General features: G+C 42.5%; 1 protein-coding gene across 6 annotated transcripts in view; it reads left to right on the top strand.

Moving 5' to 3' along the window:
* The first annotated feature begins 2182 nt into the window (after positions 1–2182).
* The window catches only part of BCAS3 (BCAS3 microtubule associated cell migration factor), a 370477-nt gene continuing 358565 nt past the window's right edge, over positions 2183–14094 (top strand). For 4 of the 6 annotated variants that reach the window (XM_064467926.1, XM_064467925.1, XM_064467929.1 and 1 more), the window contains exons 1-5: positions 2183–2201; positions 3566–3653; positions 6466–6520; positions 8383–8458; positions 10401–10507. In XM_064467926.1, the coding sequence (XP_064323996.1) occupies positions 3583–3653; positions 6466–6520; positions 8383–8458; positions 10401–10507 (309 nt within the window). In that variant the 5' untranslated portion in view covers positions 2183–2201; positions 3566–3582. Of the gene's footprint in view, positions 2202–3565; positions 3654–4992; positions 5040–6465; positions 6521–8382; positions 8459–10400; positions 10508–14094 lie in introns of those variants that run through there. The other 2 variants (XM_064467928.1, XM_064467923.1) reach the window with 2 other exon arrangements.

Raw genomic sequence — 14094 nt, 5'->3', positions numbered from 1 at the left:
TAGATGTGGGCTTCTCCAGCTGGAGGGGGGAATAACTTTTTTTACTTTTAATAAACTAGACAAAACCTACAATTTTTCCTGGGAAAGCTGCTGGACAATGGTACACATTTAACATTTGAAGCTCCTCTGCAGCAGATACCACCTTGCTGATATAAACTGGCAGCAGTTCGCTCCCGTGTGTCCTTTGCCCACCCATGTATCATCTGATTTCTCTGAAATCCATTATCAAAGCTGAGACGAGGAAGTGGGAATTTACAGCTGCCATGTGAACATGCTCCCCTTTTCATAAAATCAAGTCGGAATTGTACCAACATTTTTCTTCTTGTGCAATCAAGCTGCAATACATGCAAGTTTTGCATCACCAAGAAGCTGAAAGCATAGGTGACTTTTCATCGCCCAGTTGCACTTTCCTGAAGAAAAACAAAGCCGGTAGCACTACTTTTTTTCCCCAGCGGGCAGCGCTCCTGTGGGAGTCAAGAAGCCACTGTTTGGAATTTTCTTCAGGAAGAGAGGAATGAAGAAGGGTTACTCCTCTCTGGTAATAGCTATTTTGTGAAGAAGTGTGCTATGTTACGCTTTCCAGTAATTGTTTTAATTTATTTGATACTGGCTTTTGGTTACAGATGTCGGGGTAGATTCCCAGAACAGGTCACCCAATCCTCACTTTAGGTGCCTGCTGTCTGGAACCACGAGCCAGAGGCCGGGGCTCCCTGACGGAAACCTGACCGGGTGTGAAGCACTGCCGATGGGGGCAGTCACTCGCCTACAGCGAAGTGTGTCACCCTTTGCAATCGGTGCAGCGTGAGGCACCTGCAAACATCCTGCTTGAGGGCAGCGCTGCCAGAAAGCACAACTCTGAGGGAAACCTGCTCCCACCCCTCAGGAGGCTTGGGGCAGAGTGGCTGGAAAGGTGCCTGGCGGAGAAGGCCCTGGGGGTGCTGGCTGACAGCGGCTGAGCATGAGCCAGCAGTGCCCGGGTGGCCCAGGAGGCCACCAGCCCCCGGGCTTGTGTCAGCACTGGTGTGGCCAGCAGGAGCCGGGCAGGGATGGGGCCCCTGTGCTCGGCCCTGGGGAGGCCCCACCTCGAGTGCTGGGCTCAGGTTTGGGCCCCTCGGGACAAGAAGGGCCTTGAGGGGCTGGAGCGTGTCCAGAGAAGGGCAGCGGGGCTGGGGCAGGGTCTGGAGCACAAGTGTGCTGGGGGGCGGCTGAGGGGGCTGGGGGGTTTAACCTGGAGGAGGCTGAGGGGAGCCCTTCTCGCTCTCTGCAGCTGCCTGAAAGGAGGCTGTAGCAAGTTGGGTCTCGGTCTCTTCTCTCAAGTAACAAGCAATAGAACAAGAGGAAATGGTCTGAAGTTGCATCAGGGGAGGTTTAGATTGGATACTAGGAAAAAAGTCTTTCCTGCAAGAGTGGTCAGGTGGCACAGGCTGCCCAGAGAGGTGGGGGAGTCACCGTCCCTGGGGGTGTTCGAAAACCATGTAGACGTGGCACTTCAGGGCATGGCTTAGGAGGCCTGGGGGTGCTGGTTGGACTTGATGATCTTGGAGGTCTTTTCCACCCTTAACGACTCAATGATGCCGTGAGGCTGTAAGCGCTCCTGGCGGGGGGGGGGGGGGGGCGCTCCTTGGGAGGGTCCCGCGCTGCTGCTGAGGGGTGGCCTCGACCCCGCGGCCCCTCGCGGTCTCTCTACCTGCCAGTGTTTTGTTCGGTGCGCGTTTCCACCGCCGCCGCCATGAGGGGAGGGTCCGGTCCGGTCCCGTCCGGTCCCCGGGCACCGAGCGGGACCGCCGCAAACCCCACCCCACCCCACCCTGCGTCACCGCGTACGGCCTCACGGAAGGTAAACACTGGCGTGGGCGGGGCCTTCCCCGCCAATTGGCGGCTCGGCGCGTGACGCATCCCCCCTCCCCGGCTCCGCCCCCGCCCACGTGCGCGGGACTGGCCCTGCGGCTCTCGCGAGATCCCGATGTAAACAAAGCTGCGGGCGGGGGTATGGGAGCTCGCGGCGCAGCCGCGCTGCCTGTCCGTTCCCCCTGTGCCCCGCCCACTGCTGGAAAACAGGGCCGGGGGTTGGCCGGCAGCGGAGAGCGGCCCGCCTTCGCTGCCGCCTGATTGGCTAGCAGCGAGCGGTGCGCTGGGTGTCATTCCCCGTGGGGGTCCCAAACACTGTCAGTGAGGAGCCGGGCGGAGGGGAGCGGCGGTGGGTGAGGGGAGCGGGGCCGGGGCTGGGGCCGGGAGCGCTGGGCGAGGGCTGGGGCGGGCCCGGGCTCTGGGGGAGCCACTGTGGCCGCCTCTGAGGGCGGGTGTGGGGATGCGAGGCCGGGCGGGGGCCGGCGGGCAGGGCAGAGGCCGGCGGACCGGGGCCCGAGGGGGGTCGCCGGCCTTTGACCGGGGCCGGGGGCGCCCGGTGGCTCTCGGCGCCTCCCCGGATGGCCGCGGCCTGATCCCCGGGCCGGCGGGCGGCGGAGAGGCCGGTCAGGTCGGAGCGCTTCGTTCTGGAGTTGCCCAACAGCGGGTGGCGGAGGGGGCCCGGGGCCCGCGGCCGCCCCCCCGCCGGGCCGTGCTCCCGCCCGCGGCGGGGCTCCCGCTCGGCAGGGCCCCGGCGCCGCAGCCTCTCCGGTGCGCGGAGCCGAGGTGCAGGTGACAGCACTCGGGGCTCGGGCGGGCAAGGAGCGCCGGCTGGCACAGGTGTCCCGCCGGATTAGGGCGTAACATGAAGACATTATTTCCTTTACGTGCCATTTTCTTTCTTTTAAGGTTGCTTGGCACGCGCGCCAGAGTTCACTTGTATTGCTGAAGGCTTTGTTACTAATTTCCATGGGGCTAAGCGTTTATCCTTGCCTCACGTAATGAGGTGGCCCTTCCAGAGACTGCCCAAACACAAAATAATGTCGATAACTGATACCACGTTGGGGGTTTGGCTTTTCCTCTCCCTTCACGTACTGGTTCTTGATTTGGGGCGGGGGTGACAGTGGAGGGGCTGAATGACCAACTGAAGAGGGGCTCCTCAGGTGTTTTTTCGCCTTTAGGAATGTTGTGCTGAATTTTCACATGAAAGAACAGACTCATGAAGGAAAACTCGAAGGTGGCACAAAAAGCTGACCTAAAAAATGTAGAATGTGTTCCATCGCGCTTTTTATGTTAACTTCATTGTGACCAGATGCAGATTTTCAAGAGTACAGTACACCACAGTTGTGGTTGTATGTGATTTTCTAAGACAAAGGCTCATTAGTAAATAATACTCTTAAATAATGCTTATGATAACTGTGTACCTGTAACTCTGTCTACATTAAGTAAGGTCTAAAGAAATTTTCCCACTTTATCATGTAGGTTTGTGTTCTTTTTTGCTTTCACATACATTGCAGGAGCCATAGTGATTGAGATACTGAAAAAATAAGGTGGCTTTTGTTTTTAAATGTGTCACGTGGGGTCATAGTGCTTTACAGGCTGGTATAAATCAGGCTTCCTTCTTTAAGAGGTTTTTATCATCCTGAATGGTACGTCAAGAACTAGTGTAATAAACAATCCTGATACAAATTATTATTAAAAATAAACTTGTTTCTTACAGGTATCTGTAAAGAAACAATGGCGACAGAATCTCCACGCCGCCCTAGTCGATGTACTGGAGGAGTGGTTGTTCGCCCACAAGCTGTCACGTAAGCATGTTATAGACATCCCTTATTTGAAATGATTTTTAGTCTCCTTCTAGAAGGACGTAGCTTGAATTTTCTTTCAAAGCCAGCTGTGAGGGCTTGTGTTGACAGTGCGGTTTTGTTGAACCGAGTGTTTTCCAATAAGATAAAGTAAACAGATGTTGCATTCCCGTCTCCTAGGACTCTCAGGTCAAACTGTCTCCCTAAATGGGATGCTTTTAGTTTAATACGCCAAAACCTTCAAAGTGTACATTTTAAAGATGAGTACTTTTATCTTGCAACGTTTTGTTGTTTGGTGTACAAACACTACGCTGGCTGTAGATCACTGGTTGCAGTCTCTCCTTCCTTAGGCTGGAAGGAACGTGTATAGGGTGTTACTTTCTTGCTGCTCTTCTTAATAATACCTTGTCACAGGGGCGGATATATTAAAACATATAAGCCCGTCGTTAAAGCCCTACAATAAATAGATTTGTGGATTCTAATTTATTTTGCTTAAGAGAACAAAACCAAGAACAAAGGAAGAAGCTACCTCTCTCCAGTCAGAGCACATAAGAGACCATTTTTTGGCTTGGGCATCCTTGTTTTCATTGTGTTTGCCTGAAAATACCTTCCTGGCAAAAGAGCTTAGTCAGGCAGTCAGGAGGATTTATGGTCTCATCTTCATCTGTTAAAGGATTTTTGTAGCAGTTTTTCTTTGTACCTGGGGATGTTTGTACTGCTGAATTGTTGCTGCGAAATGGCGCTGTATTGAAATGTTCACTTGTACTATCAGTTTCAGCAGCTATTAGTTTGCTGCTGGAGATAGTCATGTATTTCGACATCAAGATTCACTTAATTTTTACCAGGGAGCAAAAGAAACCCATTGTTGTAACACTAAAAGTTGCGTTAGAGGTTTGTCTTACAGCAGTGTGGTAGAATAAGCATTTTTTTTTGTTGCACAGTTTCTCAACAAATGCATTCTGTTTGCTTCAAAGTACACTAAAAATATAATAATAGAAAAACACTGTAAGAATAAGATTATCTGGGGGTTTTTTTTGTTAAATATGGTGGCTTGTTCTTGAGGTATATCTTTTCACCTCAAGAATCTCAGTCTTTTTGGTGAGAGCTTGTGTATGTTGAGCAGTGTGCAGCAGCATTCTGTGGCTTATGTTAAACTCCAGATTCTTACCTGATTTTTTTTTTGTGGCTTTTGTTGCTATTGTTTTGGTGGTTTTAAAAGACTTTACAGATATCTTCTTGGAAGTTTTTCAACTTCAGGAGAGATTTAGAGTACATACAGTGAATAAACATTTCCCAAACATTAACTTTGTTTCAAGATGTACTTGAGGAGGAGAAAAAAATGGTGCTCATTTCATGAGATGAAAAATGAAGACAGTGTGACTCTTGCTGGTAGGCATTCACGTGAGAACTTCAAACACTCTGTTTAATACTATACCTGTAGACAAGTATTATTGCTAGGTAATAAAGGGCTCTGAAGGTGTACAAAGACAGTTTTGGTGACCTACATAAATCAAAGAAGAATCAGCCCTAGAAACCACAGCTCATTTCGAAGGCCTTAGCTGAAAGAAATAAGACAAATTTTCACGCAGTAATCCTTGTGTTGCTGACCAGAATCTAGTTTTGTTGTCAGTTGGAATAAGCTTTCTAAAATTTAAAACTTTATGTTTTAGATTAATCTTTGGTTTCAGAGAGGAGTCAACCTCTCAGCTGACCCAGGTGTTGCAGCATGTGACTTGAAGTATCTTCTGTATTGCTGTGTATAGGGCAGAGTACTTAGTTCTTAAATACCAAACACTCCAATTTCTAGTAAAAGAATCTTACACAGCACAGTTTCAGAAAGCACGCGTACCTTTGGACATCAAGAGTCTAGATTTCCTAGTTTATGATTTTTCTTTGTTTCTATTAGAAACCTTGAGTTAGCACAGGAAAAACTACCAGTATAAAAATTAATTTTGGGGCTGCCAAAGCTGTACCTAAAGAGTTAGGGTTTTTTTTTTTGTTTGTTATAAATTGTTTCAGACTTTGTGAAGATAGTTCTTGTTGCCAGCATGGTTCAGTATTACTCACTACAGAAAGTGCAGAGCTTTTGCGTCGTTTCAACACCGTCTGTCTTAATACAGCCAGCCCACATTGTGCGTTGCTCAGCAGTTACACAAGAGACTCACCGCTCATGCGGGGATAAGCTAATAAAAGCATTAATTTCAATCTATCAGAACAAATGTATCTTGCACTGTATACTATTCTAAATCGTTGCTAATGAACTTCCAAGAAGGAATAAACTTCCCAAGCTGTAAAATATTATCTGAAAATGACTCCTTGCTTCTCTTAGTTAGGGTTTTCTTCCATCTCCTGCCCCCAAGCACTTACTTCGTTATTGTACATAATGCATGTGAGCTCTTAAAGCTTGCTTGCCCCACCAGGAGAGCTCCAGCCCTTAGCTTAAGTCCTCATCTTCGTGTTGTAATAGCTAAATTCAGTAGAAAAATACTGAAGAATAACTTCCAAATGCCTGTTCTATTTTAGTCAGCCACTCTGATGTGGGGAACATGGTTTATTTCTTGACTGTTATATTTTATACTTTTCCCCTAAGCAGCTGTTTCATAAACAGGTATCACTTAGCTTTTTGTGGACTTTTAGGCTGTCATTTATATTATCAGGGGTTTTGGCAGTATCTTAAATAACTGCATTGCATACTTAGTATTTTCCTTTGTGCTAAAGTTTGTGTGTTTCTTCTCTGGTGATATGGCTTACTTAATATATTCATAACCATTTCTGAACTTCAGTGGTAGCTAAAAACCCTCCTTCTGTTTTCAAGGGAGCAGTCATATATGGAAAGCGTCGTTACGTTTCTTCAGGACGTTGTGCCGCAGGTACGTGTAGATCTTTAGACCTGTTTTTTGGGTGTACAAAGCAGTTGAAGTGTGTGCCAGGTGGACAAAAATATCATTGAAAAACAAAAAAAAGTTTTGCTTTTTTGAACGTGAATCTTGAGACCCGGGTTTTGAAAGCGTAGACTGCATTCCATCTGAAAGTAGGGCCTACGGATTTCCTCTAACAGGTAATTTAAATCAAAAACTTTGCTACCCAGAAACTGAAGAATTACAATATAAATAGCAGGAAGAAGATTTCAGCCTTTTCCTATGATAATTTTGGCAATAGAACAGTAGGGGAGGGAAGGGACTGGGCATATTTGCCCTGCCTCTTACAAATAAATTTTTTATGGGTTGTAGTTGGAAAACTCCGTATGAGCCCTGGCTGGACTGGTGTTAGAACAACATGGTAGACACACTTTGTCACCTGGACATTTGTCACTGGCTGAAAAGGAGAAAGTTCCTTTTGCTTCATTTTTTTTTGTTTTGGGGTTCCACCCCCCCCCCCCCCCCCCCCCCATTTCTGGGATATTCCTCTCTGGAGAACAACTATGATGCTTATGTCAGCTCTTGGTCTTAGTTTTGCCAGGCAGCAGCAGCATGGAGGTGGAATGGCCACTTCTGTATTGCTTGTGGGCCTCTCAGTGGTAGAGAGCGACTAAATTAGGTTTGTTACTCTTTGGGAAAGCTGTAGTCAGTAGTGGCGAAGCATCGCAGCTGGTTGTCTGTAGCTTCAGGAAGCTATCTTGGTTCTTACTTGAAGAATTATCTTGGTGAGTTAGTCATTAATTTCCTCAATACTAATATAAAAAAAAATTCCCCTCACTAATATTAGTTTGTGAAATTGGACTTATGGTCAGAATTAAAAATTGTCAAACTTTCATTTAAGAGATCGCTGCGTTCCACACCCGCCCCCGTTTTTTCCCCTCTGTACTTAAAGGATACAACCAGTGTTTTATTTTACAGATCAGTTTGCCTTGGAAGCATGGAATGTGATTTGTTTTGAAAAGTAATACCCACACTTATTTTTTTAAATTTGTATTTTTAGTTCATGTTATTGCTTTTCTGGCATGTGTAAAGTGGTTATACAAGCTCTTCTCATATTTAATCCAAAGTACTGCACAATATTTTTTTATAATTAATTTGCAAGTGATGGTATCTCTATCATAGCTCACATTCTCAATACCACAGTTTCTCCTGAGGACTGTAAAACTTGCAGTTTGGAAACACTGCACGCCTCCTTCACAGTTTTGTATCTCTTCTTTTTGTGGGAATCTGTAGAACACAGATCTGAACCATGAATCTGTTCTACTGGAATGACTCTTTATTCTCTCTTAAATGGCTGCTTCAAAGATGTGACAGATATGACTAAAACATGTCAGTAAAATAAACTATGTTGTAAAGGTCCTCTCTTTGCCCAGTCTTGCTTACAAAGCTTTTAAGTGAATTAAAAAGAATTTTAAAAGTAAAAATGCCTCACATGAGAACCTCTAATATTGCTTTTAGAAGTAGGGAACAACTGCTAAACTTAAAGATTGTAGAAGCCACCATGTTGTTAGCTTGACTAAATTGCTATAAATCATGTGACATTTCTCACCTGCTCCAGAAGACTTGTTCTTATGAACGTCTTGTCATTTCTACCTTAGTAAGTGATGTTATGCTTGTTGAGTTACATTTACTGTGGTGTATGTTCATCATGGAACCATTCATTTTTGAAATGAAACCTCCCAGGAATAGTGGTGACAGTAAGACATATGTATCTCTGACTTTCTTTTTTAATGTATGTTCCCTCCTATGGTCTATAGAGGGTGGAAAGAATGGGGTTAAACTTCCTTATTTCAACTCTTTTGCTTTTTATCCAGGCCTACAGTGGTACCCCACCAGCAGAAGAAAAGGAGAAGATAATTTGGGTCAGATTTGAAAATGCAGATTTGAATGGTATGGCTTCATTTTCTCCCATTTTTGTCATTTTTGGGTCCATGTACAATAATTTCAGTCAGCTTTATCAATAAGCATTGTTGATTCAAAATGAAGTATTTAATTTCCATGTTCTAGATGGACTAAACTCTCAGTGAATAATTGCGCTTCTGTTCAATACCTACCAGATAGAACAAATAGGCCTTGGAACTTCATCTAAAGGCAAACTAAATCTTGCTTACAAAGAGAGGCAAATTCCTCCCACTCCCCTCCCCGCCCCCAATCCATTTCCTTTCATTAAGATAGTTGAAAACAAAGCAAGAGCTGAATTATTTCGTCTACTGTTTGATTTCCAAGCCAGACTATTTAACTGTGAATCCAGTCCAGGTCCCAGATACACTTTCAGTGGTGCGAGAGGTTCAGAGTAACCTAGAAAGGAAGAGCTGTTGGGGAGAACGAGCAGGAGATTCCATGATGTCTTTCAGTGAAATAATAGAGCAAATTCACAAAATATTCTTAAATTTTAACTTATCACTTCCAGTGTATTTTAATAAATCATCGGTGAAGGCTACCAACTTAGTGCAGGCAATGGGTCTCCAACCTTCTTTAAAAAAATGGTGATCTTCACAAGCTTTTTCTAATTGTATTAAGTAGATCCCCACTGAAGGTCTGAGTTGTTTTACTTGTCTATCCCAGTTACTGCTTTTGGATAAGGAAGGTTAGGGACCAAATGAGAGGTGGTTGAATGCTCTATCAGGTAGTTGCTTGCTGAATTACTTGAACATCTTGGAGTTGCTCGTTGTGTGTGGTACGTGTGTTTGTCATAGCTGGGGAACTAAGGGACCTGCCTTCTGGAGAACACTGGATTTAAGTCTTTCAGCAAGCTGATGTGTCCTGTCTGCTGTCTTGTTTTCCTGTCTAGAGCTCAATGGTAAATGCTCATTCTGGTCTCTGATGAAATAATAGCAACCATAGCCAGAGCTGTGAAGGGGAATTTTCAGCCATTCCAAGAGGTTAATAGGGAAGATTATATGTTTTCCAGCAGCTGAAGTGGCACAGAGGCTGGCAGCTCATAAATTCATGGTTATTAGAACTAGAAAGACCTACCAACCTGTACATCGAGTTACGTTCAGCTTTAGGGTAGTTAAGGTTTGTTGGCTTGTAGATTTGTTTTCCTCATACGTTTATTTTTTAAAAATCTCAGGCATTCCCTCTTTAGGTTCTTTTCTGCAGTATAACAAAAACTCCTTAGAATATGCTTCAGAATCCTTTATATTCTGTTAAAATTTATTTTTATGCAGCCTAATGTGATGTACCCTAAATACATGCTCTTTAACCATTCTAAATATGTCCCCTCTTTCTTTGATGCTTACATGCTTGCAGTGTGCTTTTGTTCATTCTGCCACCCTTGAAAAAAGTAGCTATAGAGGCCTTTGCTCGAGAAAAGCTTAATATTTTGAATATTATGTCCTGTAGCACTTTTCTTCCTGGGGATTTTCTTCTTTTGGTAAGGTTGATGTAGAGATTAATTACATAGTATCTAGAAATAGTTTTGATCAGTCTGTGCATTTGTAATGTCTGTTTTTGTTAATGTTTTTTTTTTTTTGTTCTTTGCAAATTTTTCTCTGTTTGAGAAGTTTGCCGTGTTTTATTAATCATTGGAGAAAGAATGATGGAAGTTTTTTGGCTATTTAGTGACAACCTGCATTGTAATCAGAAAATTTTTCTCCATTTTAAATTTTAATGCATTCTAACCTCTCTGTGAAACTTTAACAAATCTCTTATGTTTGCCTAAAAGAATACGTTTCAGTATTGTTCCACCATAAAAATTTAAACCACTTTGCCTGCTTTTACTTGTGACAACAGAAACATGCATTGAGAAAACACCATCTAGTATAACTGACACCAGCCATAGTTGATCCTAAGCTGTTAATAATGGATTTGATATTTAAACCCAATTTAGATACATCGAGGAATATGGAATTTCATGAAATACATAGCACCGGGAATGAACCACCGTTACTACTAATGATCGGATACAGCGATGGAATGCAAGTCTGGAGCATACCTGTAAGTACAGAGTTCACTTCTGCGCCAGCGGCTTTTTTGTTTGCAATGTTATGTTTAATATTTCACTTCTGATTTTTCCTATTTAAGTAGAAAGAGCCAACATTTACCATTAATATCATATGGTTTTTATGTAATATGCTTATCTTAAGATTAATACTGAGCATAGATCAAACATTTGGATTCATGTACCTTCAGATTTGAGGGCTTTCTGTTCGGTAAATTTTCAGAGTTGAATTGGGAGTAGCGTTTGTCATTATGGAATAGTTTGTTTCCCAGAAAGGACAGAAATCTTTTTAACCTACAGGAAGGAATAAGGGTGGAAAAACATTTAAAAGAATTTGTTTGTCCCAGGAATGCAAGTATGACAGTATTAATACTGTTTTACAATCACATGTTTGTCATGTACATGATTTGCAATTTTAATTTTATTAAAGTCTGTGTGTGCATATGGGTTTGATTTCATGCTGTCATACATACACCCTGCAGTTGGTGTTTCAGAGTGGTTTATGAGCACATGGTCTTAATTTGGGGAAATTCCCCCAAATTTCTTGAAACTGTAGAATAAAGTTTAATGCACTGGGTCATAAAATTCTTAAATTCTTAAAAAAATAATTGCTCATAACACCTTGTCCTTCAAATTAATGTAGAGAGGATGGCATTCTTTCCTTTTGTAAAATACATTGGTTTTTTTACTAATATGTATATTTTTTTACTACTTTATGGTTAGCTGTGTAGGACGTGTGTTTATATACCAGTCGCTTAATCAGGTTAATAGAAAAGAATGTTAATTTGTATACCAAAAGTTAAAATGAGTTTCACCGGAGTGCAGGAGGGCTGGCTTTTCCCCTCTCGATTGCATATTGTTAGCTGGAGGTGAGGAAGGAAAAAAAACTGCTAGGCTTCTGCATTTGAGGGAGGGTTTAATAGAAATCAAGTACGACATAGTATACTTGACAAAATTTCAGTATTTAGTAACTTTTTACTAAAATTTAGGAACTTCAACCAAAGTTTAGGAACACTTTAATGAAAAAGGAGGAAACTTCATCTGCTTGTATGTCCTGAAAAACTACATCTAATTCTAACTTTCATGGCTTTGTTTTTAATGGAGGAAAACATATCTTTGGATTGGTTTTGTATTTTACCTTTTTAGAGCAGAAATGTGTATGACGGCAAAACTAGCTTGTCCGCTCTTTTTAGTTATTTTCTAGATCTGCCTGACACTGGAATGACTTTGAATACTAAAAAATGGGTTTACAGTATAAAATTAGTTTTGTACACTATTTTGAAGTCTGATCAGTTTTATATTAGTGTACAAATTATTGAAACGGTTCAGAAAGGTTTCGCTTTGTTCTTCAAAGTGTATTACAGAAAACAAACATTAGGTGTCACTAAGACACTGAGCTAAGAGAGGAGATACAACTGCAGCAGTACCAGGAGTTATAGCACAAGTTGATTAATTAGTTAAGAAACTGTGAATAGTCACATAGACTTAAGCTAAAGAATTTTTATGAAACAGCTCACTTTATCCTGCCGGAATGTTCTTATCCAAATTAACGTGTATTTTCTGAAAAATGTATGGAAGTATGTTGTGTTGACATGGGGCACGTCCTGGCCGTGCTAGGATGAGAAGAGCTTTCTGTCTAGCAGAGATGGGATTTTTTTTCCCTTCTGTGTCTGTGTATGTAACATGCCCTTGCTTTGTGGTTAGGGGGGAGTTCTGTGCATCCCTCTTAAGTGACTTTCTGTGTCGGAATGAAGAAGCTATCTGTATCAGTGCCCTTGAGAAACCCATTGTGAGATGGGGTCTTATGTGTATAAGGAAAGCAAGAACGAAAGAAGAGAGTCTCAGTTCTTTGATTAGCTCTGTGTACCCTGTTCTGCATTAACTGTCTGCGTTTAAACTCTTAGCCCATGGTGCACTGCAGTAAACATGAAATAATTTGATGGAGATGACTAACAAATGATGAATTAAACGACTTTGTTTATCCGGAGTGAGTGTGCTTACTGGTGCTGTCAGGCAGGTAGTGCAAGGTAGCTTATCTGTGTTTCCTAGTGGAAGAGGGGTTTTCTTTGGGTTTGTGAGTGGGATTTTTCTCTCTTCTTTTATTCTTCTTTTTTTTTCTTTTCCCTCCTCCTTTCCCTTCTTGTGTCTGAATTAGCCACAACTTAGGCCACTGAATACTTGATATTACCTTCTTTCTCAGTAGGATGATACAACCAGGATGTCCTTGTCTGGTCTTCCATGTACCTCCCCCCCTGGTGTATTACACTTCATAATTCCTAGATTTTGATAGTATTTAATATTTTAGGAAAAATAGGAAACTTAAGATTGCAGTTTTATTTAACTGCGCTCTTTAAGTTTCTGTTAGTGTTGTTCATCTTCTGCGGAGATATTTTTAATGGGTAGAAGGGAAGTCCAGTGAAATGGAAAAAAATGCCAACTGTGGCGATATTTTACCATCCATCTTAAAAATGCCAACTGTAGAGATATTGCACCACTTCATCAGCCCTTCATTTGTATATTCTGTGAAATTCTGAGATTGCATCTGAGAGGTACAGCTTCGACCGCTGCAATTTTTATGTGTTAGGTTAATTTCAGTGTTGGAATAATTCCTTTGTTAGAAGATGGTCGTGGAGGGTTTCTCAGACTGACAGTCTTTAACATCAATTTTAAATATCTTTTCAGAGCAGGATTTGTATAGCCAACAAAGTTGGAGGTAACGTAACCTTGGGGTTTTTTCCCACGTTGTTGTTTCTCCATCTCATTTTTTTTGCTTACATAGTCTGACAAAATAAAGTCTGGCAGTTATGTGACTGACTTAATATTTAGAGTTTGTTTGGCACTGCTTTTTTGTGTCCTTTGGTATTATACAAACCTTTCTTCTTGATCTTGCTGAGTATTTAGCTTGTAATTAAGCAACATTAATCCAGTTAAGAAAAAAGCCAGCTCTCTCTAGTTTAAAAATCTTTCAATCTGAAAAAGCAACAATTTGACATTTATGTGAAAATCCACTCAGTGAGGCTATTATCTGTAGCATTGTGCTTTTTATTCGTACAATTGAACCTCTATTCAGCACTTAATAAAGTAATGTGTTGCAGGCAGTCCGGTTTGTGTCTGAGTGATTATGAAGTGTTTATGACAGCTTCTAAGCTGACACTCTCTGTAATGGTGTTACATTGACTTCTAAACACCTTCGCAGTCTGCCTCCAGGAGTGTGTGTCTCTTTGCAGTCTGAGTGGTTTCACATTAACATCTCCTTGGAGTAAGATCTTTGACTACAGAAGTGTTACTTGCAAATGGAAGATACCATTAGGGCTGCTTCAAAGGACTGAAATAATGTTTGGACTGCTGGGTGCTGAAGTAACGGCTGGGGTTTTGAAGTGCAGTGTCTAAATCTGTATTGCATAAGAAGCGGAAGGTGTCCATCCAAATGACTTTTCTTTGATCTTTGTTTTGAAATGGGGGTGGGAAGGTTAAGGGTGTTCTTAAAATATGCCTTGCTAAGTGGGAAGAAATCTGGGAATATACGAAAGTATGACTAGAAGTTCCTATTTGATAATTGTGCAGTGTAGTTTTGTGTTTTATT

This window comes from Phalacrocorax carbo, chromosome 17 (genome assembly GCF_963921805.1).
Source record: "Phalacrocorax carbo chromosome 17, bPhaCar2.1, whole genome shotgun sequence".
Lineage (NCBI taxonomy): Eukaryota > Metazoa > Chordata > Aves > Suliformes > Phalacrocoracidae > Phalacrocorax > Phalacrocorax carbo.
Note: the sequence above shows the minus strand (reverse complement) of the source record. Positions and strands in the feature narration are given on the sequence as shown.